Source organism: Synchiropus splendidus, chromosome 1 (genome assembly GCF_027744825.2).
Source record: "Synchiropus splendidus isolate RoL2022-P1 chromosome 1, RoL_Sspl_1.0, whole genome shotgun sequence".
Lineage (NCBI taxonomy): Eukaryota > Metazoa > Chordata > Actinopteri > Syngnathiformes > Callionymidae > Synchiropus > Synchiropus splendidus.
In genome coordinates, this window is record NC_071334.1 from 59,578,250 (window position 1) to 59,602,379 (window position 24,130).

General features: G+C 42.7%; 1 protein-coding gene and 1 long non-coding RNA gene across 6 annotated transcripts in view; one reads left to right on the forward strand and one right to left on the reverse strand.

Moving 5' to 3' along the window:
* Nucleotides 1-24,130, forward strand: part of LOC128754906 (A-kinase anchor protein 2) — a 57,988-nt gene that overhangs the window by 13,414 nt on the left and 20,444 nt on the right. For 2 of the 5 annotated variants that reach the window (XM_053857886.1, XM_053857896.1), the window contains exons 3-9: nucleotides 3,643-3,723; nucleotides 7,793-7,914; nucleotides 15,272-15,386; nucleotides 15,460-15,481; nucleotides 16,106-16,207; nucleotides 16,783-17,607; nucleotides 23,052-23,119. In XM_053857886.1, coding sequence (XP_053713861.1) covers nucleotides 3,643-3,723; nucleotides 7,793-7,914; nucleotides 15,272-15,386; nucleotides 15,460-15,481; nucleotides 16,106-16,207; nucleotides 16,783-17,607; nucleotides 23,052-23,119 — 1,335 coding nt within the window. Of the gene's footprint in view, nucleotides 1-3,642; nucleotides 3,724-7,792; nucleotides 7,915-11,836; nucleotides 12,169-12,906; nucleotides 12,951-15,271; nucleotides 15,387-15,459; nucleotides 15,482-15,625; nucleotides 16,010-16,105; nucleotides 16,208-16,782; nucleotides 17,608-23,051; nucleotides 23,120-24,130 lie in introns of those variants that run through there. The other 3 variants (XM_053857913.1, XM_053857904.1, XM_053857920.1) reach the window with 3 other exon arrangements.
* LOC128754936 (uncharacterized) lies at nucleotides 17,561-22,354 on the reverse strand. The gene is made up of 3 exons (XR_008413990.1): nucleotides 20,827-22,354; nucleotides 20,692-20,754; nucleotides 17,561-18,483 (listed from the first exon to the last, which is right to left on the reverse strand). It is a non-coding gene; the product is annotated as an uncharacterized LOC128754936 (long non-coding RNA).

The following is a 24,130-nucleotide window of genomic DNA, read 5'->3' on the forward strand; positions in this document are numbered from 1 at the left end:
ATAATTAAATCAGGTCACAGGTCATGGTTGCATGAAACTATAATCCAGAGCCATTTACTGAATCTTTGTGTTACAGTCAGTCCCCCTGCCACCAGCCTCAGTCAGGCATGAACAGGTCTTAAACAGACTGGTAAAGCTTTTAAAGGATTCGGCCAGCTTGTCATTTCTAACTCGCTTGGATGTGGGCTGATCTGAATTAACATTCATGGAATAGTGTATGACAGTAGTGTATGGCAGAGTATTTGGGGGGTAGTGGATAGTGCTACAACTTCAAGGAAGACGGTTGCAGGTTGCAGCCCATCCTCTGTCCTCAAGTGGGGAACAAGCAGTTGAAGATGATTCATGAATGTCAGTGCTTAGTGTTTGTTAGACCCAAATTTCCCTCTTTCAGTCCTTAGTCAATCACTTTCTCCGCGAACAGCCTACTAAAATAGTCTGGAAGAAACACTGCCATCTGGTGGGAGGAGGTCTTCACATTTCAGCCATTGAAGTCGACATGCATCATGGCAAATCAACTTGTTTATGGTCGATTCAGCTACAAAGAATTTAAATTTAATTTGAAACCAGGAATTTGGACTATGAGCTCTGGAGTCTGGAGGTAATACCAAATTGAGCTACTGTTTTTAAGTGTTTCTGCATGAAAATCTTCAGTAAAAATGGCAGGAATTTGGGGGAAATGGTATCATTGGCAGGGAAATATTTTTGGAGTCTCAAAGATGCACCCATTGTAGAATCTACTGTCCTGACCACATAAGATGTGGTTTAAAGACACCTAAATAGGCTGTCCTCATTCTACGCTCAGCAACACAGGGCTAGGCACCAAGCAATCTACACAGATCAACACGGACTCACCCAACTTTGCCGCCATCTTCTATTAATATTGTCTGCACCGTAAAGCACCGTGGGCTTTTACTATACTCTACCACTGTCAAGAATCACCCCGCTGAAGAGATTCCTCAGCAAAACATTTCTGACAACAGATCAATTTGAGCAGTATTGGTGGTTGCGCGCTGGGTTGGGATTTACTTCCTCTTCCGTGACAAGTTCATCTTGTTCTTCAACTTTTACTCCTGACATGAGAAATATGCCACGTGTCATAGCATAAATTTGTGTTTGTGTAACTGTCTGGTAGCTCCACAGGCTTCCTGAATTAGTGCCCTGCCTCCTACATATTTGGCCCCCTGCAGAGCAAGGACACTCAGGTGGCTAGGTCACTGCCAGACGCTCACTTTATGAACTGAAGCACTTTATAGGACTGGGGAGTGGCAAAGTCATTTTGTGTGGGTCGGAAGGTGGAGGAAAGGGGGGCAGGCATGACATGCCATCCAAAATTAGCAGCAGCTGTTTTGCGCCCAGTGAACATTCTGATTGTGCCTTACATCCTAGTGTTTCTATCAGCGATTAAGTCACCCAGACTTCAAACACTTTAAATGAGCTCTCCTGATTTTCAAAATGATTTCCATGACACACGAGCCAAAGCGGGAGGCAGAGACAGGCCGGGGCAAAGGTTACGCCAACAACTGGTTTGCAACTTAGCAGCTCCGGCTCTGAATACAGCAGACCACATAAACAACTGATTCTCCTATTAAGATTAAGTGAAGAGAGAGTGATTTACAGACGACTCCCACGCTCTTGTGTCTCCTCTCTGTATGGACATGATAGGTATCTGCTGCTATCACATGACTCTGACATGTAGGACATGGGAGCAATGTGCTAAGTTTGCATTTAAAGACAGCACCTCTGACTTCAGTCACGGTTCACATCCCAAAACCTCTTGTCAGCTATAATATATTGCCAGTGTCACATGCAGTTGTTTAGTTTGTTTGAAAGTGTTGACCATTTATTCACAGAATCATCATGGCAACATGTGGTCCCCAAAGCAACAAAGCCAGATGATTTCATTAAAAAAATGATCTCACAAAAAGAATTATAGATGGTTCTTTCGACCAAATATTAAAGCAGTGTTGTTTTTCAACCAGTCTTAAGGTTCAAGCTGCTGAATGTGTACCATCAGCATCTTGGTTCATCACACTTGCTGAACCAAGAAGCAGAGTCAAGGGTTTGCCACTTGCTTTATTGCAAAAGTGACACCATAAGAACAACTTAAGGGTTAGTTCAGGTCGGGATCAGGAGCTGACACAATCACCCGGTTTTCTATACGTTGTAAACACGGCTGGGGTGGGGACAGGCAGGGACCCACTCTCAAGTTACCTAAACCATGTTTTCCAGTGAGACGATCTGCCAACTGACCAAGGGTGTGATCGAACGCGCCACAGAAAGAAGAGAGGGGTGCAGTTGTGTGACACTTGCAGCTGAGCTGTGTGAAAGTGAGTCAGACAGTAGGAAGCCAGGACTATCACTAGAATTACAACACATTTCAAGCGCTCCTTTAGAGAACTGGCGGCAAGCATCATGACCAGATACGACTGTCACTTCAGACGTGTTATTGCCGACTTATAGCTTCTTGAATGCAGAGTCTAGATGACTAGCCTCAGACATCTGGTGACCATCCCTCAGCTAGCAAACCATCAAGGCTGCAGTGTCTGTGCGTGAGAGGTGCAGCTGTTTTCACAGCCTGTGGATCCTTGTAATGATGTGTTCCAAATTCTCTATTAATGTGGCACTGCTTTCTTTGAGTTCCCTAAAAAATTACAAGTTCATTACTCTTACCAGCTGCAGATGTAAAAGAAATGCATTCTGAAACCCCTGCAAACACCCATAAGTGAAATAGCTACCCTCCACCCCCCAAATAATATGTAATAGTGTGTTCATGGGAAGATACATTCAGCCTACCATCAAAGATAATTGCAATATTTCTTTCCCTCATTTATACTGGCAGCCTGATGAATTTAGTCTTTTTTCATTTTTTTCATTTTTCCTGAGTATTTATTTGCAGTATACAGGATGTATGCCAAAGTTGTGAAACTCTGCGGTTCAGCCCCCAGTAGTGTCCTGCTGGGAACCATCTTGTTTATGTTCCCATGCAGCCCCCCCACAGTTTCACCACATTGCTTTTATTATTTTTGTTTTGAGGTTGTCTCCCATTTAAATCCCAAGATGTCATTTATAACCATCACAAATGGGGACTTGTTCTCTACAGTTGGAGCAGATTTGTCGAGGGTCTTCCTCAGTCAGCTTGTGCAGCCATCACCGCTGATAAACTCTGACCTTTGCACCCACAAATACTCCACTTCCTTCCTGCAGACGCCACAGATCATTTTTCTTCCAGTCAGCAGTTGCCTTATATTGTAGAGCATGATGCAATGGTAGATGTTTGAGTAACTGACCATTTTTCATGATTATTTAATTACTATTAAAGCTATTTTATTCACTGCAGTGTTACATAACAAATCCCTCGGCAGATCAAAGATCACCTTTCACTCTTCAGCCGGATTATAAAATGTTAAAATAACCAATTTCTCACCTGTATTTGTGTTGCTGGGAGGATCGCCATGTCGTCATATTTTCACATCAGGAGAGTGAGACAGGCTTTGCTTTACCAATGTAAGGTTTAAAACAGAGTTTGAAATCATTTAGGAGCTTTGTGACAAATGGCTCATTAGGGGTTAAATTCAGACCCTTAACACTCAGACACTGGACGGTGACCTTGTTTCTAACTCACTTGTCTGTTTTCTTCTTCAGGAGAAGCGAAAACGTCAAACAGAAATTGAGGAGAAAAGAAGCAAACTTGATGAGCTGGTGTTACAGCTGCAGCATCTCAAGGTTGGTGTGCTAGAACGTTAGTGAGCGTGTGTTACAGAAACACACATGAAACTTAATTCTCTGATTCATGTATTGCAAGGCTTGATGTGTTCACCGCTTGACAGTGACTGAATCGTTTTAATGCAGGAGGATCTAATGACAGTGGTGTGTTGAGGTTACACTCACATCCGAGTTCAGCACCGCGCCACATTTATCCTGTAGTCCGTCCTTCAGCTTGGTGCAGCGCTGACTCCTCATGTCAAAGATAAAGCAGACGGAGGTCATCATCATTCTCCTGCTTTTTCTTTTTTTTTTTTTATTTAATTACTCATCCATTGTATGAATCTGCACAAACACTGACCTCCAAGTGCTCTTGCTGGTGTGTGACCGTCCAAGTATTCATCAGAGCGGCACCATAACTATCTGTGTTTATTTGTACCAGTGAACGTCTATTTACACTTGAACTCCCACAGATGGTTTCTGCCAGCCACCACTGCAGCAGCCAAGACTGACTTGCATGGAAAATAAAGACTTGAGCTTCAAATAATAAGTGCAGAATGGAAAGGAAACACACTAGTGTGGACGGTTGGTTTGGGGGGTTTTCAGCCATTTATTTTTTCTTGAACACCTCAGCCTGCGAGAAAAAGTAATAAGTATTATTACTGTGTGCAGTGGGCAGGGGTCAGATTAGATCCTCTGAGAGGACTGCACCCACCTACACTAGCACCTTCATGTCGCACAGTGTGCCAGTGTTTGGTGCTGGTGCCTTCCTCTATGGGGTGGTATGTCCCTCCATGCGAGCTTGGGTTTCCTCTGGTTTCCTCTCACAATCTTAAAACAGAGACCAAACTGTCTATTATAAAACGTGATTGCATGCAAAAGGTATTAACATGGTAACAGCCATCTTTTGTGTGCGTGGATGTTATTTCGGTACGTTATTTGAGTTACATAATACAAATAGTCTTTGACTCCGTGGCACTTCAGATCAGTGTTTGTAATTATTTTTCACCACTCAAGAGCGGGTGTTTGGAAAACGCAGGATATTAAAACGCTGTACAGATGCTGAGTGGGCGTTGGAGTGGCTGTGGGTGCTTTTATTCTACAAACATTTGTTGGCCAGTTTTAATATTTGCCATGAAAATACATTCCTGTGTCTAATTAGAGCTCGTAACACACTCTGAATGAATGAATCCTTTCTTAGATGGGTCATACATGACGCAGCTTTCCGGTCTTTAACACCCACTTATGGAAATATAGAGCGCTCAGCAGCATTGATTAAAGACATATGCACATGCTGGATTCAGGTCATTAGAGCTCCGTGCTCTCGGCAGACGTACGTGGAGGTTAACTGATATGTGGCTTCCATCAAAGGTCCAGTCCACAGGCAGCTGCGAAAAACAATAAATCTAATATCCTTTGCTTGTAAAATACCAAACTACAGTTTGAGCTCATATTAGTGTGCGCTAAGTTGTCACAACATTAGAGATGCGCCTCTATACGGCGTTTAACTAAATCTAAAAAGCACTGTCCCATGGTTTAGTTGAACCACAGCAACGTTCCCACCCGTTTGAGCTTAGGTTCTTCTCAAGGTACTTTGGCATGTAAAGTCACAGTCATGCTACAGTACAGATACAGGATGTTTGGACAGGGTCACAGGTGACATCACTAGCATAAATCGCTCCAGTCCAAATGTCTGAACTCTGCTGAGAAGTCTGCTGAGAAATCAAAGCGGTTACTGGCATTCATCATCTCACCAAGCTGATCTGGTGGACCCAGAGACAGCTGTGTCCACGTCTCTTTTTGCTATCAGTACACATTCACTGTGCAAAATAGGCTACTATTATGACTCTCTAATCTGCCATTTCGAGTTTCCACCAACTTAAGACCCGCGCCACAGCAGATTTACCTGTTGCATTTGTTGCTTTGTAAGTTGTATTTGTTGCTGGAAACCAACCTTCAAGCAGGCGTCATCAAATCTCAGACCACCAGAGTTTGAGGCCAAGTGAGGACATGTTCTTCCACTCGCTGGTGTCAGAAGTGGGATTACTTTTGGATGTTATTCTGTTCTACTACTCCTGCACTGACAACTGGTCTGAACACTAAGTGTGCATTGACTGAGACCACAGGCCCTTCACCCTGTTGCCAGAACTACGTACATAGAAAGTAGACGATAAATACTGTAACTGCACAGATATTCAGCAGACTAGCGATTGCAATATTTTCCCAGTCATCATCTCAAACTTGGGGTCATAGACCTAGACAACTACATGGGTTTGAGGGCAGGGATGTCCAAACCTTTCAAAGGTCAGATGTTCCACTTGACATTCAGCATTCTTCATCAAAATTCAGCGCAGTTTAATTATTTAATAAAAATTATATAGAAGATGCCAACCATGCTTTTCGTGGTTTGAAATTCAAATGAACTACCAAATGTTTTTAAGGTAAATATTTTGGGACACATGAATATCACATCACAAGTTCTCTTATTCTCAAGTTAGAAACAGGTTTTAGGATTTCTGACTCAGCATCAATGCTGGGGTCTTGTCAAAAAGCGCTGATGTGACATTTTCTTTCACATTTGCAGTTTAAGAAACTCAGGTTGATGGAGGCTGTTCGCCATGTAAAACCGGACAAAGGCCACAAATGACCCTGTGGCCTGACACCCCTGCCCTATTGGTTTCAGATGGTGACCACTAACATAAGCCTTTCTTGGTCATGTTCGCTCAGCAAGAGAAAATACAGTGGGTGAAAAGATAAATTAAGGAAACTAGCTGATCTACTGTTTTGACTCATAGTTATCACTTGTAAAAACAACAGCATGATAATTTCATCCATTCCTGTGGCTCTGTGTTAACATCTTGCATCCATTAGTGCAGTTCAATGCTCTAAAGATAAAAGAAGACTGAGGTCCCAACACTTGTAATCAAACCAAAGATCTCATATTTCTCCATCTCCCACTGATCTACAGCCCCTGAACTGTGTTTGCCTCCTACAAACACAACAGCAGCGGGCCTCCTCTCCAGATGTAATCAACATCTGCTCTTAGAATCCCATTTAATGGCAATTAGCTCTGAGTGCAGCACAGTCAGGCAGCATGAAGCTGCCTTTGTACTCTATTCTCCAGAGACTCTGAGGCCTGTGAGAGGAAAACAGAGTTGATAAGGAGAGAGACCTGAGTGTGCATGTAGCAACTGTTGCACCGTTCCAGTTGGCGGTTGCTTCCTCAGTTGCCGTTTGCTAAACCTGACTAAGATCCAGAAAAATCCACATCCTTTGGTTTATGATTCGGATGTGTCAGAGGTCTACAGGAAGTGGAAAGTATGAGCATGAGAGAGATCAGAGAGCATTTAGAGGAAATGACTGGTCACTTACTGCACACTACTATAAAAAGCATGGGCTTTGTTGGTAACAGACTACGGGAGTAATATTGAAGTGAAATCTGAAGAAAATGCATTGACAGATGCCATTTTCAAGCCACAGAATGTTTTGAAAAATACAGCATAAATGAGGCGACAGGTTGATCCTGCCAATAATATATGCTTGTCCCAGAGATTAAACCATGCACTGGTCGAACAAGCAGTTCTTCTTAAAGGGCTAAAGTGTAAGCACCTTCTACCTCTGCACCGACTTACTTATATTTCATCGTGTATATTTCATTTTTAATATCATTCATTTTCATTTTATTAAACTATGATTAATATTACTTTTATAAATAATAATAAATAAATATACATTTATAAATATATATATTTTATTTTTATTTAACTTTTTATTTTTCTTCTTTTAAACTTCAAACCAGAATGACAGTTAGTACAAGAGGATTTGGGAAAATGAAGAGTGACATAGACATGTTTTGAAGTATTTGTCAACCCCTGACAACAACACGCTTTACTCATGGGTGGCTAAATCTTCAAATATCATCCATACCCCAAGGAGACCCCCAAGGAGAGCTCGCTTGATGATGTCTGAAATGTAGATACAAGAGTTTAAAAAATCAACTCAATGATAATGTGCCAGAATACACAAAAGTAACGTATTCTAACATGTTTTCTAACTTGTCAAATCATTCAAACATGTTTTTGTTCCACAGTCTAAAGCCATGCGGGAGCGCTGGCTCCTTCAGGGGATGGGAGCTGATGAAGAGGAGGTCCGGCGGAAACAGCTGGATCTGGATGAAGAACATGGGAGGAGGATGGAAGACATGATACAGAGGTAAGATTTCCAGATGCAGCTTTGTCTGGTCGACACACTTATTTAAGCCTTTCAGTTGATTTTGGCCACATGTAAGTTGTGGGTTGTAACACATTCTTATGTCTGACGCTAAAGCAAGACCAGATGTGGTTATGGCATGTCTGCTTCTTATAGGACGCTACTACATTGATGGATGTGTCTGTTGTCCTCAGATAAACTGAGGGTGATGACTCATGGACCGTCTCACAATTTAAACTTCAAGTTACCGTATTTGGGAGTCGGCTCTTTTTTAACTTCACCCACTTTAGACAAAAATCCCAAAATAGATTTCTAATTTTGTGACACCACATGTGACTCATAAAACACACATTACAGCTGTTCACATTCACTGAAGAAGCTCTGAAGAACCATGGACTTTGGCCTTACAGGGATTCTCAACATGTTTTCTCAATAGTTAATAAAATACTGAGTCTAAGGTTCTACAGTGGCCTCATGAGTAAATACAGAAAAGAGTTTCAGTGAGTCGAGAAGGTGGGTCTGAACAAGAAAGTGATGTGATTCTGTCTGGGTTTCCTTCTTCTGTGTTTGAGGGTGGAGCTTCCTGATTCACAGGCTGTGTTGTCACTAAGTCCTACAGAAGAAGCATTAGATCATTGGTGGTATAATACAGAACAAGTGTGCTGGGGCATCTCCCGTTTGCCCAGTAGAGGGTTGATCATCGGTGTACCGCAGGTCGGTGGTGTTATGCCAGAAGTCTGCAGGATGGAGAGTGAAAGCTAAGTGATCCAGGGGCCCACGTTCTGTATAACATTGCTCGTCCTCGCAGAGTCCTCCGGATGAGGAAGTCCAGGATTACGATGATCAGGAACTCCACGTGCAGACAGTCATGCTGGTCTGAGCAATCAAGCCACGTGGTCTGTACGGATGATGGGGTCCTGAAGTCCTGAAAGCCATATTCCAAAGTCTTTTAATAACCAAGCAGAGCAGACGATGCTTGAGGTCGATGTGGGATCAGCCATTCAAGTCTCCCTCCACCTCTGTGAAATCCTGGCTTGAATGCGACTCTGTGCCGCAGCAGCTACTGTAGCTTATCGTGTGAGCAGAAACAACATTAGCATCATACGGGTCGCGAGCGGCGGGATAACATTTGATCCTGGAGAAACAGAGCGGGAGTGAATGGTCAAAGAGAGAGCAGTATGCTGGCCTGACCACAGTGATTGTGGAGAGAATTTATGTGAGTCACTTCATTCAGCTGCCGTTGAATAGACCTTTTGTCTGGTGCTTTAGCCGATATTGCAGTCTGCGGGTACTTTTTTTGTTTATATCCAAAAGCAATTGAGACCACAAAAGCAACTTGACGGCTGCACTGTCATGTGTTAATGGGCTGTCAGAGACGGAGCGCGGTCATCTGAGGCGAGCACACGCTGCTTGCTGAAGTTCTCATGCATTTGTCAAGTCTTTCAATCCATAGACTGTTTACAACATGTATGCAGCAGCAACTGCTGCGTTAAACATGAACAGATGATGATGATCTCCTGTCACTAAGATGTCATTTGACCATGTGCAGGAGTCTTTTTGTCCATTTAAATGTTTCACTGATACTGGTATTCATGGAAGACTCATCCTGGACACAGATTCAAGTCACGTGGACCGGTGATAGGCGCCACATCTATGTGTGTGTGTGGGGGTGTGTGCTTGTGCGTCTTCGACTACATTTCTAGAAGAGGTGTGGTATCTATATTTACCTCCAATGGGATGCCATCCCAGAATATCTTGTAATCTGTGCTCCCAGAGACTTCTCCGGTGCTAGTTGATGGGATGGGACAGATAAACACGCAGAGCTGTGTTTGCTCGTGTGCTGCGTTCACATGCACATAGTTCCCTGACCAGCCCGAGACTGCTGGGATGGAAAGAAAGAGATGCGAACAGTAGCGTTTTGCTTTGCTTAGCATCCCTTCGCATTCAGCATGAATGACCACTAATAACACAAACTCCAGTCACTACAGTCTCATGCAAGTTTATTTATTTGATGACTGTCCAGCTTACTGATCAATTCAATTGGAAACACTAAAATAAATACATGTCGCATAAAACCATTTTCAAAACCCAGTTGTATCAAATCATTTTGTTGGTGATACTCTTAGATTTAATAGCGGCTTTGCAGAGACTGCGAGTCATCAATTTAAACACCCCGAGGGCAGGAGGTTGCTGTTTTTGCAGATGCTGTGTGTGGGAAGTGGCAACTTTTGTAAACAATCCTGCTGCACCAGGCACCTAATGCCTGACTAAGGTGTCATTAAAAAAACAAAGATCTAGGTGATATATTGCTTTATTTCTTCTTTGAGTACGTTTTCTGGTGAAGTAGCTGTATGCACTCAGTTCAAAAGGTCTCAGTTCAATAAAATGCTTTAAAATGTAAATTATAGAGATACAAAAAAGGTGCAATGCTATTACAGCAGCATATTGCTAAAAAGATGCTGTGATTTTACACTGTATGAAGGCAGAGTGGAAGTGTATTGCCTACCAAAACTAACTATTTCACTTGGTCCGAGAAATGTATCCTGATGTCGTGGAACGTGTCTGTGTGAGTGGGAGAAAGTGCTCAATAAAGGCTGCAATTTTGTATAAACCAGGATTTCTATAAAAACGACAGCTGCTTCCTCCTGTAAACATTCCCAAATTAGGCTACACCGGCCTCAGCTAAGCACACGGTAGCCCAGAGATCAATCACGTCGGTCTTACTTTTACGACTTGTGCACTAATATCATGAGCTCTATTGGACACTTTCATTTAAACAGCAGATGATTGAGACAAAGCAACAGCTCTGCGGGACACTTGCATCACTTCTCACACAAAAAACCCTGTCAAGCAAAAGTATTTTTGACTTGGAAAAATTCAGGAATAGCAGATAAATTAAGCAGAACAATGGAGCCTTCAGGGTGACTGTGTAACTATCTAGATGGAAAACATATTGAGGGAAAACAGAACACAAAGCGGAGCAGACAGTCAAATCTTTGTGTGGAGCCGTGAGCCGGCCTGTTGTTGACCTTCAACTGGAAATCACATAAAGTGAAGAAAACAGAGCAACAGTGCGATCTTTGTACAGGTTATATACACAAGCGCTCGCTGCCTGTGGGGCACTGACAGGGAGAAGAAAAAGAGCAACGGCAAACAGCAGAAGTTTGCCTGGTATTTTGCTCCTTGTGTGACTAAACACAAAGCAGAGTGATGAAGAAAGAACCGCTTTGTGTTTACCCGTGGCTTTTTAAGGACCGGCGGATGGAATGGTGTGGCAGTAGTCCTGCCGATATCCCTATCATTACATGGACTGACTAAGTAAACAGAGAGAGGGAGCAGCAATGGGCTCTTTTAGAGCGTTGCACTGATCCGACCTATTTCCCACAGTGAGCTACTTTGGGATTGTTGCTGCTTCATGCTGAGAGAACAGCCAACGGATTGGCCGAAAATATCAATTCTTTTTGTCAACGGCAAAAAATAGGAGTCGCAATGAGCTGACCAAGGTGATTTCAACATTTCGACATCTTCCTGGTCACGCGTTCAACACCTCACCATGGAGAGCTACCTTGAGTCTCTCAGAGGTTCTGGGTCAGGTCCAGACTTCTCATGCAGAAACTAATGAATCCCATCAAACCAGTGACAACTGTATTGATCTGGCCCCCACATCACAACATCATCTGCAAAAAGCTGCGTGAGGTCACAAGACACATAACTAAATATACTTCTGTTGAGAAATTCCTTTCATATAATAAAGATCTAAACATGTGACCAACAATGACGCGAGATAAAAGCCACGATGGAGGTGGGTGGTGAAATGATTGGGGGAAAGCCACGTTCACGATTGGTTTTGAATTATGGATTTTTTTTTACTGGCATTTCTTTTTTTTTCTTATTTCCCATCACAAGCTTGACCTCACCACACAGCACCATTTCATCGTCTCTTGACTAACTCTCAATCACCAGACCAGGAAAGCTATTTGGTGTAAACGGTGCTGAAGAGGCAATTTTGGGCTGCAAGATCCAGGAGGCGGACTAAACTATACTTAACTGCAACAAGCCTAGTGAAGTGGCCAGTATCGAGTTACATAACGCTCCAAGAATATTTGGCTTTTCGTCTCACAGTGGCAGCACCGTAGCTTTTCGTGGAGCAGGAGAGAGCGATGCAGCTCAGTTTAGAGGACACGTCGGCTGATAGTTCCAGGAAGACAAAGACCAGGACAAGGTCAGCCAGTTCATCCCCGCCAAACATTTGACTTGGTGAGGTAAAGATTCTATTTTTGTGAAAGATTTAGGTGAAAAAAATAAGCATGCACGTTCATAATGTAGACACATCCAGGGTTCATTGTCTGAACGTTAAATAAAGGTGTCGTTATTCATTTCAGATCAGTGATCGCAATTCATGCCTAATTTTCTATGTTATATGAAGTCAAGCAAATGTAGAGAAAAGCTCCCAAATTTCAATTCAGCCGTGGTGACTTCTAGACTGAGGTGGTGTTCTGAGAGTCTTTTACGGTGGTATGATCCCAAAATCACGTCCTGTGAGAAAATGTTTTGATCAGATGCATTTTTATCACCTTTATAAATCCTATTTACATTTTATTATTACTAGCCCTCTAGACACAAAATGTCATAAACGTAACATGAATAAAAGTATTAATACAATATTTTTTTGTAAGTGATGTTAAAATTCTATACATACATTTATGTGTGTGTGTGGCCTCGTATAGCTATACTTTGGTTCAGAGTCCTGGTTAATGTTAGCCATTTCTTTTGGATGGTTAAGTTCAGGATGACAGGCTGCTCCATTGTATCTATATCTATATCTACATCTACATCTACATCTACATCTATATATATATATATATATATATATATATATATATATATATATATATATATATATATATATATATATATATATATATATATATATATATATACAGAAATATTTTCGATTAGTTTTTAAAATCATATAAATGTGCTCGTATGTTTCAGCGAATGTCGCTAGAGGGCGCCACACACAAACAGGACCTGCTGATGTGAGTTGCATAGTGAGCATATCTTTTTAGTCTCCTTTTAAGTGGTTATTTATTTTCTGCTTTCATTAGGAAGTTGAAGCTGCACATTAACATTCAATGACTACTTCGAAGTATTTCCTTCCTCTGGGGAAAAAAAAATCCATCATCCTATTGATCAGACAGGAGGGAGATGGCACAAAAAAGTTTTTTGTGTGTCTGTAAAGAAAATAGGAAACAAGATAATGATGGAAAGGGACTAGTTTTGTCCACAATAGTGTCCAGCCGTCTGCTATTGTGTGACATGTTGCTAGTCTGGCAGTCTTGGGTGGACAAAGGAAGCTAAATGACATGAAACACAAGTGCACAAAGGGCCATGAAGGTTCAAGAGAGGTCAGTATCGAGGGGTTACTACAGGTCAAATGGTGCATGGCCATCAATAAACAGTACAGTAACCCTGTCTTTGCCCAAACTGAGTGAAATCATTTCTAGTCTGTAGAGTTTTGCACATCAAAACTTCAAGCAACTCAAGTGTGGGCACCGATCTGTGTTTCCATCGCATAGGAATCCATGGGCTTGAAAATGAATGTGAGGAACAAGTACAGTAATGAAGTATTGGGTAGTCCACCCATACTTCATGGTGTTCCTCTGGCCTCAAGTGTGACAGGCCTCAGTACAGCTGTGTCGTGTCGACAGCTTAGATCAGGTATTTTTGAATGATGTTGTTTCTTTTGTACCCACATTTTCTTTTGAGGATGATGGAAAGTGAATTATATTCCATTATCCGGTTGATACAGTTAGTTTGGGATCTGTGCGCCACTCCTCTCCAGAGAAAAACTTCAGTTTAATATTTAAGCAGTGGATCATCCATAATGATTGAAAACTTTCTTCACTTTACTTTGACAGTGCACTGTGATGACTAATAATATTTGATCACTAATAATGTATCACAAATGTGAACACAACTCAACCGTTCATTTGAGCTTGAGCTTTGCCATTGTTCAAAGGAATGACAAATGAGGCACTTATAATCGGGACTATACTCCGATTAGACGTGTATTCTTCCTCGGGACAATGATGCTTCATTGTTTTTGTGTGCCTGCCCTTGAGGTTCCTCAGATAACAAACTGTTATGTAAGCAGAATCACAAAAAGCCAAATGAAAATTATTAATATATGTGCATTTAAAGTTAAAAAGACAGAGATGAATATTTATTATTTTGGGAGCTACATTGAAATTCCTTCAAATACTGAAAATAAAATGGTGACCTGGATCCAATTTCATTGGCTTTTTTAAGCTTACATCACAGTGGCATCAGTTAAAGACATCCCTCTCCTAAGAAATAGAGAATATAGGGACGGTTCTTCAGCCACTATACTGTACGTCCACAGGACATTGCTTCAGAGGGCACTCTGGGTCGATGCTGTGCTTTAGTCACCTCAAATAGCATGTAGCAGCTCCAGTCATGACCCATCTTTTGACCACACTCTCCACACGTCCGTCACTCATCACCCCAGCCCTGCCACATTCTGCTGCCAACCGAATATTCAAACCAGCAAACAGCCAACTTCATTGCATCTGGAAAGTCTACCCAGAGCAGAATGAGTGACAGCCATGACCGTGCACTCATTCACTGTTCAGTCCATTACCAGAAAAAACACTGATCATTTAGGAAGCATTTAGAACAGTCCTTCACTCCTTTTTTTGAGAACCTCACCAAGGATAGCATCAGAACCACTGTTCATTTCATCTCCACGAGCCACAAAACACATGTGGACTGGTTGAGCAAACCAGTATTTTGAATGTCAATGCTGCGCTGGAATGGAATTGTACCTAAACTTAAATTACTTTCTTGAGCAAGAGGACAGCTTTAATATTTCAGTTGCACGCGCGCGCACACACCCACACACACACACACACACACAGTGACGGAAAACATTCTTGGTCCCAGCAGAATGTATTTGAACAAATTCGTAAGTGATCTGGCAGCAGAGGAGGAAGCGACGACGGTCCTCCTCCCTGACTGCTTCCTGCTATTGTTACTGCATCTTCTTGTGTGTGTATGTGCGTGACCAATGTCAACGGTGCGAGAAGTGATGTATGGCTGCATCAAAGAGAATTATTTTTTATTCTTAACATTTGGCAAGCACAATCCTTAGCATAGACTTTTGTTGAACTGTTGAATGAGGATTTTTATAGGCAGCTGGGTTCATGTCCATGTTGGAACATGGTGAATCCCTGGAAAACAGCAATGCTGTGCCACTCTCTTTATGCACTCCATCATCATCTCGTACTGTAAGCTTCAACCATGTGACTTCAGCATTAACTATCATCATTGTTTACAGGCTGGAGTCTGAGATCGGAACACTTGAGAGCGAGGAGTCCCAGATTTCAGCCAAAGAGCAAGTTCTCCGAGAGCGTCTGAAGGAGACGGAGCGTTCCATCGAAGACTTGCAAAAGGTTCGACAGCACGCACTGAACCCAACTCCATGCGCACATTCACACTCTAATGAGCTCCAATATTTTGTTTCAGAGTTTAATGACCCAGGATGGAGGTAAACACACACACACTTTCATCAAGATTTGACTGTCTCTGTTGGCTGTGCGTGTGGGAGATAATGATCTCGCTGAGACCGGACAGATGCAAGCCAGATCACACTCCTGGACTGTGAAAGCCCTGCACATACACACCGAACCTCACACATATACACACACGTACAGGACCGGGCTCAGCAAGACTATTGACGCTCACACACACAAGGCCATGACTCTGCAGGCGTGTGCTTTATCTCCACCCTATTCGGCGAAAGCTCAGTAAGCCCCCTAAAGCTTTGTTTCTGCTGCCGCACACACACATACAAAGCAGAAATATACACACATACACACACTCACTTCTGCTGCATAAGCACAGAACCTCTGTCAGTGGACTTGCTGCGCACAAAGACAGTTTAATCGTCTGTGTGTTTGTGCGCGTCTGCATGCTGTGTGTGTTGGGGTTGTGCAGGGTCAGTTGTGGGCTGTGGTTGGTGCCTCTCTTGGCTCTCTGGCCCGTGTGTGTCAGGGTGTGGTTTCAGATCACTGAGGTGAGCGCCTGTGGTGAGAGTGGGCGCACGTGGGACTCGGCCTCTGACACCCCACTGACTATGTCTCATTCGCCCCCCTGTGCTCCTGCTCAATAGAAGCCCCCGGCTGCATGTCCGGCCCGCTCTCAGACCCCGAGCACCTCATCCTGGCCCGGACCAGCCCTCCTGCTCCCGGAGAGTTCGCCACACCAAGACCTGGTAAGACAGAGGGAGGAGAGGCAAGTAAGAAGGGTGAGGGAGGGGAGAGAGGATGAGGTGAGGGAGGGTGGAAGGTTGCTTTTGGGTTGCTGCCAAGTTGGATTATTTGCTGAACTTGGCGACAACATAGATAGACCTGATTAAGTTGTTTCTCTTCTCACGCTGACGATAGTGTTTACTACCTTCATTCAAACTTGAACTGACAATAGAAACGTCAGTTCATCATTTCATCAACTACTTGTTCACATTTAGATAATCAAAGAGCTGAATCTTATTTTCTGTTTATGATAATGATTTAACTAAAATAACAATACTACAGTATTTATATTACTATGTTTACTGATCTGAATAAATATTTTATACATTTACCAACAACAACTATAGAAATATGAAGGCAGGACTTTCAGAGATCTCATTTCTGTGTAGCTCAACATGTAAATGAAACATTGCGTGATGACTAAGTTTAACTGAGTTTGCAGTGTGTTCCCATCCTAACGCTTCACTCCCTTCCTATCTCCCCCTTCACCCCCCCCTACATCACCCACTTCTCCCACCCCTTCACTCCAATCTAACAGCACTGTTTGCTATGGAGATCAACGTGCAGCACGACCCTCAGACCGGGGAGCAGCGTGTCTTGTCCGCCAACCGGGTCAGCCCCGCAGACGCTGCGTCCCGTGGTGTCAAAGTCTATGACGACGGCAGGAAGGTGGTCTATGAGGTCACCTCCTCGGGAGGAGTGTCCACCACCACCACCACCATGGAGAATGGCTGGAGTTCTGCTCAGGTGGACCAGCTGATCCAGCGAGCTGCCAGGCCTGGCCCGGGGGAAGATGGCCGACGAGGTCAGGTGGTGGTGACCCCAGCTTCTCCAAAGGCGTACATCTCACCAGCAGACACAGATGATCTGTCCCCTCCCTCTTGTGCGCCTCCATCCATCCCGTCAAGCCCACCGGCACAGGTGACCCTGCAGAGGGAGCCCAGACTTGGAATGCTGCCGCCTGCCATCACCACTCAGCCTGGATCCTCAGTGCAGACGGGCTCAGACCATGACGCCATGCCTCAAGCCAGTTCCGAACACCCAGTGACCATGGTGTTCCTGGGCTACCAGGACGTGGAGGACACGAGCGACAGTAGGCACCTGCTGGGATTCGAAGGAGCAGTGAAGGCTGAGGTGGTCCTCATCGACGAAGACGACGAAAAGTCCCTGCGGGAGAAGACGGTCACCGACGTCTCGCTCATCGACGGCACAGCAGCCGACCTGGTGTCAGGGCGACCGGTGACATCTGAGGGCGCCAGCACAGAACTGTCCTCTGATGGCAGAGAGCCCGACAGCGCTTCCTCGCCCCCTCCGAATCCTGATGCCAACACAGCACCCCCTCCTGGTCTCACCCCCGACACAGGTACAGACAAGAGGAAACGCTGCGAGTGCTGCATCCTCATGTGACTGAATCTTCTTCTTCCTTTTATTATCGGCCCACAACACCTCTCCCTTCTCCTCTGTGTCTGGGTGGTTACTAACAGAAGCACTGCCCTCCTCCTCCTCTGGACTTGGCTGACACACACACACACACACACACACACACACACACACACACACCTACACACACTCCAGTTTGACTTTTCACTTGGAGACGCGTCATTTCTCTTTTTTTTTCTCCAAATTCTCCCTGACAACGACATAGCTCCGCCCTCGAGTGACCACAGCCATGACAGTACATCCATGAGGCGTGTGGTCTCTGACTGGGAATAAAGCTGTTTACAACAGTTTTCACAGACAACACAGCCATGTAAAATCAATCCTTCAGAAGAAATCTAAAAACATGAATACAGATTTTTAGTGAGTTAGTGACATTACGCACACGCACACACACATGCACACACACGCACACACACACACACACACACACACACGCACACACACACACACATCTGAAGGAGTGTGAACAGACCAGACAAGGTTTCTTTATGTGCCTCTTCCTAGTCATAACCAATCATAGCTGATATTAGAATTTTCAATTAGACCTTTTGTTTTGACTACTCTCTTGTGAAGGGAGCAGAAAAGGCTATTCAATTCGACGAGGCCTTTATTTTATATAAACTCTGCCACTTTGCTATCTCTCTCTTTTTCTCTGGTGTTTTGTTCAACGGGTGAAGTCACTTCCTTCGTCCGCAACTGTACTGCTCCATTTTTGGCAGCCAGTAGGAATCAAACCATCCACGTTTTCCAAAAGCCAACGGCAGCTTAATGATCTCAGCGAAGGAACATTCACTTCCTCCTGTGTAAAAGAAAACAACACATTTTTTTCAAAGATTCTATGTTATTATTATGATTATTAATATAAGTGAATATAAAATGAATATAAGTCTTGGATAGTCTGAGATACCTGAGCACTGCCAGCTACAAGACCAGGGCTTGATTCACTAGGTGCTACACAAAGATTTTCCAGCACCTCCTGAGTTAGGTTTAGGGTTAGGTTTGTTGGTGTTTCTGCTTTCAGTCCGTCTCTTGCTACACTTGCAACCAACATCCAACAAAAAGTGAAGCTTTGCCGGATAGTCGGAGCAGCACCCAAAGACGCCAGTGGACACGTTTGAAGTATGAAGAATTGTGGTATTACATAGTCGTAAAAAGCTTCAGTCAGCATTATCCATGCAAAAAATAATATTCCTCGCATATGCCAAAATAGCTTGCAGCTATAGCTAACAGGACATTAAAAAAAATCAACGATCATAATTTCTCTGTTTCATAATAGTTTGCAATATAGAGTATAAGAGTCATAAATGGAGGCTGCAGCCACCAGCAGCACTGATCAACTCTGATGTAGATAGAGAATGTAAATATGATATTTATTTTCTATATCGATACATAGACATGTATTAATGGTCTTCGACATGTGAAGATGTCCCCTCTTCGATCACTTCACTGCTTTGCTGTGTGCCAACCCCAAAATCTTGCTGTTCCTCTGAAGGTTCTTCTCACGAACCGCAGGGACACGAACTGTGCTAATCCCATATGGAGTTTTGCATGTTTGCTTTTTAACTCACTTTCTTCCACACACTGCCACTGTTTCACCAGTTTCCGTGGGCAGTTATTAACCGTTTAACTGAATGAGAATTAACTTGTAAAAGTCTCTTCTTTGATTATCTACGTTTTATTGGGAGTAATATCATGAATAATGAATAAATAAATCTCATCACATTTCAGACACAAGTAACAACTAAATTGCAAAGATGCACTATATCCCAGTCCTTAAGATGATGAAGAAACTTAAATCAAATGTATAGACTAATTTTTAAAGGACCCTGAGAAGGTTTAATATAAAATCCAATTCATAATATATTTTTATTTTGCTGCGTGGAAATTGCAGAATGTTACGTCACAGTCATTATCATCTATGCAATCATTTATACCAAAAATAAAAAAAGCAGTGAACAATTTTTCCATGTAAGCAGAATTTACTGTATGTGTATTAAAAACTAGTCCGTATGAACGATGTCACAACCACAGCCCAAAATGTCAGTTATTAAACTCTCTGAAATTGTTAAATGAGCAGTTCAAATTTAAAAGAGCTGTAAGTGTTGCAGAGTGTTACAGGAAGTGTATCTGTCAATCGATGACATAATGATGTCATAACACGGGTTGTATTGATAATCTCAGTCAATAATCTAGGTAGATTAACTGACATTGACTTGTATTTTAAACTGATGACAAACAAGAGACAATGTGACTTTCACTCCAGTGTAGTTAAACCATAGACCCATAGACAGAATCACTGGTTCTGATAATATTTCAGTGAGAGCAGATCAAACACAATGGACGGGGGTCTGACTAATTCAGAGTCATTAATGATCAAAATATTGCTGAACAAAAACCTGCATTTTTGTCATTATTATGTGAATATAATTTACAAAAATTACAGAACCACTCGCGAGTCACTCAAAAACAACAGAGTTGCAGCCCTGTTTCTAAACTTCTGATTTGGTAGCCTCAGTTTTCAGAAGTTATTATGAATTATTACAGTTTAAAAATGTTCTAGTAAATGTTGAATAAATGCAATCTGTCATGCTTTGCACCCCTTATTTATGAGCGGTTTAATCTATAGCCGATATCACACAGTGTAACTGCGCTTGGCTTGTTCATGCACATTAAAGTCAGCAAATCAGACGGACCTGCTCGATTCATGCAATTAATCTGATTTGCAGAAAAAGAAAGTTCATTTATTTGCTCTGGAACTGACCCACTAGCGCCACTAACTGGCCGGGGCATGAGTTTCTTCTCAGCTGCCGGGAGTCGTGGTGCGTCTTGTGTTGTGTGACCGAGCAATGGAGCACTTAACAATGAACTGAATGCAATTACAATCGATGGAAGGAAGCTAAAACCGAAGGAGGGGAATAGACCCGTAAACCTTGCTTGTGTGAGTTTGCGAGAGTTTTGGTGTATTTTAAGAGTCTAGTCGTTGGGTTTACCAGCCCCACTGCCACACCTGCAGTACTGCTCTGGTGCTGTCACCTTTCCTCTTGTCTGCCTGCTCCCACAACTTAATGGACTGTTGAAACAGAAAATGGAGCCATTTTCTATTGTTAAACCTCTTCTCCTATCTCGGGTTATGACCACTCACTCTGTACTTTCACTTTCTCTCTCTTCTCTCCCCCAATCTTTGGTCAATAAAGCTGACTTTCTCCAGTGGCCTCCTGCCGTCTCTTGCTCGTTGTTCTTTCCATCTGTCTCTAACGCCACCGTTTCATTGGCTGCTGACAAGACGATCACACCTTACTGCACCTTTTCTGTCATAACACCACTGACCCTAACAGGTACACTAACGGTATTATATAATAACGCTCACAGAATACGTTGTTTTCACATAAACATGGAAATTTTACTTACAGTATGACTGAAGAGAAACAATAGCCTAACAACACTTTGAGTCACAAGGCGACATGAGTCTGGACTGAAATGGAGTGGTGGAGTAGATCATCTCTTGGTGTGAATGTCTGCATGCTCTGGGATGGACTAGCGATCCGTCTGCGTCTTGCCTCAAAGTTCCTAGCAAACTCAAAGAGTGTATAAACACAATTCAAGAGAAACTGGTATAGTACAGCAAGGCATAGCGTAGCAGCTTTGTGTAGTACGGCACAGTATTCATCAATGTGTGTGCGATGCAGTGTAGTCAAGTAAGTTAAGGAAGTATTACAACGTCATATACTACTGTGGAGCTCAATATTGTTCATTAAAGAAAAAGTACAGTATATAAGAAATCAATTCTTTAGGATGGCACAACATATTATATAGAAGCACAGAACCAGACTTTGAAGTCGTGCTGGACTGACTATATATTACAGTACGATTAGGTGTCACATGGCCATCTTTGACTGCACCAAATGAAGACTGAAAACTGTCTCCAGATTGTGTCATTTAAACGATACAACAGAAGGTGGTACATGACTCATTCTCCTTCTCATTCTCTGGCCCCATAAGGATTAAAAGAAAGCGCTTTAGAACCCTGGGTTATTCAAGACAGAACAGGAAAACTCCAAAATGTACTAAGAGCACAGTCAGACTACATGTTGTCTTGTTTTGGAAAATGACAAAATGCAGACATTTGTTGCCATGTTTTAGCACAGAAAATATAACGTTTCAGACACTATTTATTATCAGCCCTGTTCTGCCGTCCACTGAGGATGAAAGATGCTTCTCACACTGAATTGATCTTTGCATGTAAATTCACACTATCATCATATGAAAAACTTTAAAAAGCCTGACGTTGCACACAGAAAGAAGGTAAGTACAGGATGAAAACCTCACCAGATGTTTGGATGCCAAACGTGGGATAGTATGCTCCTACAGCCGGAAGAGCTCTCTGGTGCCCTCTAGTACCACAGACAAGCTATGCATGGATCAACTTACCTGCATGCAACTCACTCGAAAGACCTTTGAATGAATGACCCAGATAACTGCATCCAGTCATTTGTGTTGTGTGACTCTCTGAAAATCAAGTCGGTGCGAGCTCTGGATGATGCACATACAAAGACAAAGCAGATAAATGACGAAGCCAGAACTGTACAAACAATCAAACTAAGGAACGAAGCACACACAACGTGTTACTGCAATGACAAACTATGAATCCATTGTATGATGGGAAGTCAGTGTGTCACAGTAATGGTATAAAAAAGACAGAAAAAGTTTGGTGTGTCACAGAGACCATTTCTGTATCTGTATTTCCTAGCTGTACTTCCATTAGTGTTGATGACAGCGTTGAAAGTAAGGGAAATAAAGAAAAAACAAATCAGTGTGATGTAAGGCCGGGTTTCCTTCATGCATGAGTGGGAACAGATGAGTCAACCAGTGCATCAGAGGTTGCGCCGCCTGCACAGGGTTAATAGGAGCAGACTGGTCAGGGTCAGCATGAGGTGTCTTCAAACATTCCCCATGCGCATCAGCGAGCCACGCTGGCGCTTCGTCTGCTGTGAGAGTTTCAGTGCCAAGAGAATGATGCAATACATCCAGGCTTATAAAATAGATTGGATTTTTCAACGCAGGTGACCTCCATGTAGCTGTTACTAGCAAACTATGCTTTTGTTCGGCGTAAGAGACTCATTTTTGTCAGCAACAAAAACATTTCCTTCATGGCCACCGCACAGCCAGATGCTAATCGACAGATGTCAATGAAAAGAAACAAAAAGGCTTTAGTGAAATAAAAAGGTAATGATAGTGAGAAGAAATGAAATACTGTGTGTGGGCTCAAAATGTGGCTGATCACTCAGAACAACTATTGATGGCACAACAGTGATTGAACATGACAGATAATGTGATCAAAGTGGTGACAATAATTGTGTTTCATCACAGGGCACAGGGTTGTTATGACGACCGAAAATGGACATGATGGAGCAACTAGACCCTGTTATCCTGTCATGGTGAGTGAGTGTGTCCGTGTGTGTGTACTGCCTTTCCTTCAGGTATATGTAAGCAAGTGGTATACTACTGATGGTGTTTTCATTGTATTATCACTGTTAGTGATAGGAGTTCAAGAAAAGGAAAACTTCAATAGTAAAAAAAAATGACGTGCCTTATACCAGATGAAAGGTTTCTTCAGATGCTTTGTATTTTTCAACGGTGGTGCCAGTTTAGTTGTGAATCAATGATCGTCTCGAGACACATGCCGCCTCATTCTTGCTAATATTAAACAGAAGTTGGTCAATCATCTGTGAGTGACTAAGAGTTCCAAACACAATGACCCGACCCCCCCCACCTTTCATGTCACCACACACTCACAATAAAGATCAAGTCTTCCTTGATATTGTCCCCTTTACAATTTTCTCATCTAAAAACAATAGCAATGATTATAAAAAATAAAATATTGTAGAAGTGCATAAGGCGGTCGCTTAAGCACCCGAAGAAGAGCTGCTACAAGACACTAGCATTGTTTCACAGAGATTTTTAATTTTCATGGGGGTGTGGGATGTAAACATCTCCACAATAATTGTAAGACTACCTTGCACCTTTGAAACAAACTGACTAATATAAACGTTTGCGATTCACTGTACACAGCACTGAGTTCTATCGACAGATGTGTCAAACTGGACTAGCAATGTCAACACCCACCCATTAAAGTGTTGGCCATTGGGGCGAGACAGATCAAATCATAGCAGCAACAACTTTGTCAGAAGCTTGTTGAAATTAGAGATATGTAAGCTTAAGTTGAAGTTGTAAGCTTCGCCACTTGATACCACAGAGATTTGTGTTTGCAAATGAAGCAACCTTGAGATCAATAACTCAGATTTTCAAGGGTCAGCGTGAGGGTTTGGGATGAAGCAGCCGCCTGATTTGTCTACTAGCAGGGCGCTGACATAATGAATTTTAAAATACAGTTCAGTACAGAGGTGTGTTGAATAGGTGTTTATCCATTCCACATTGGGAGGACAGAA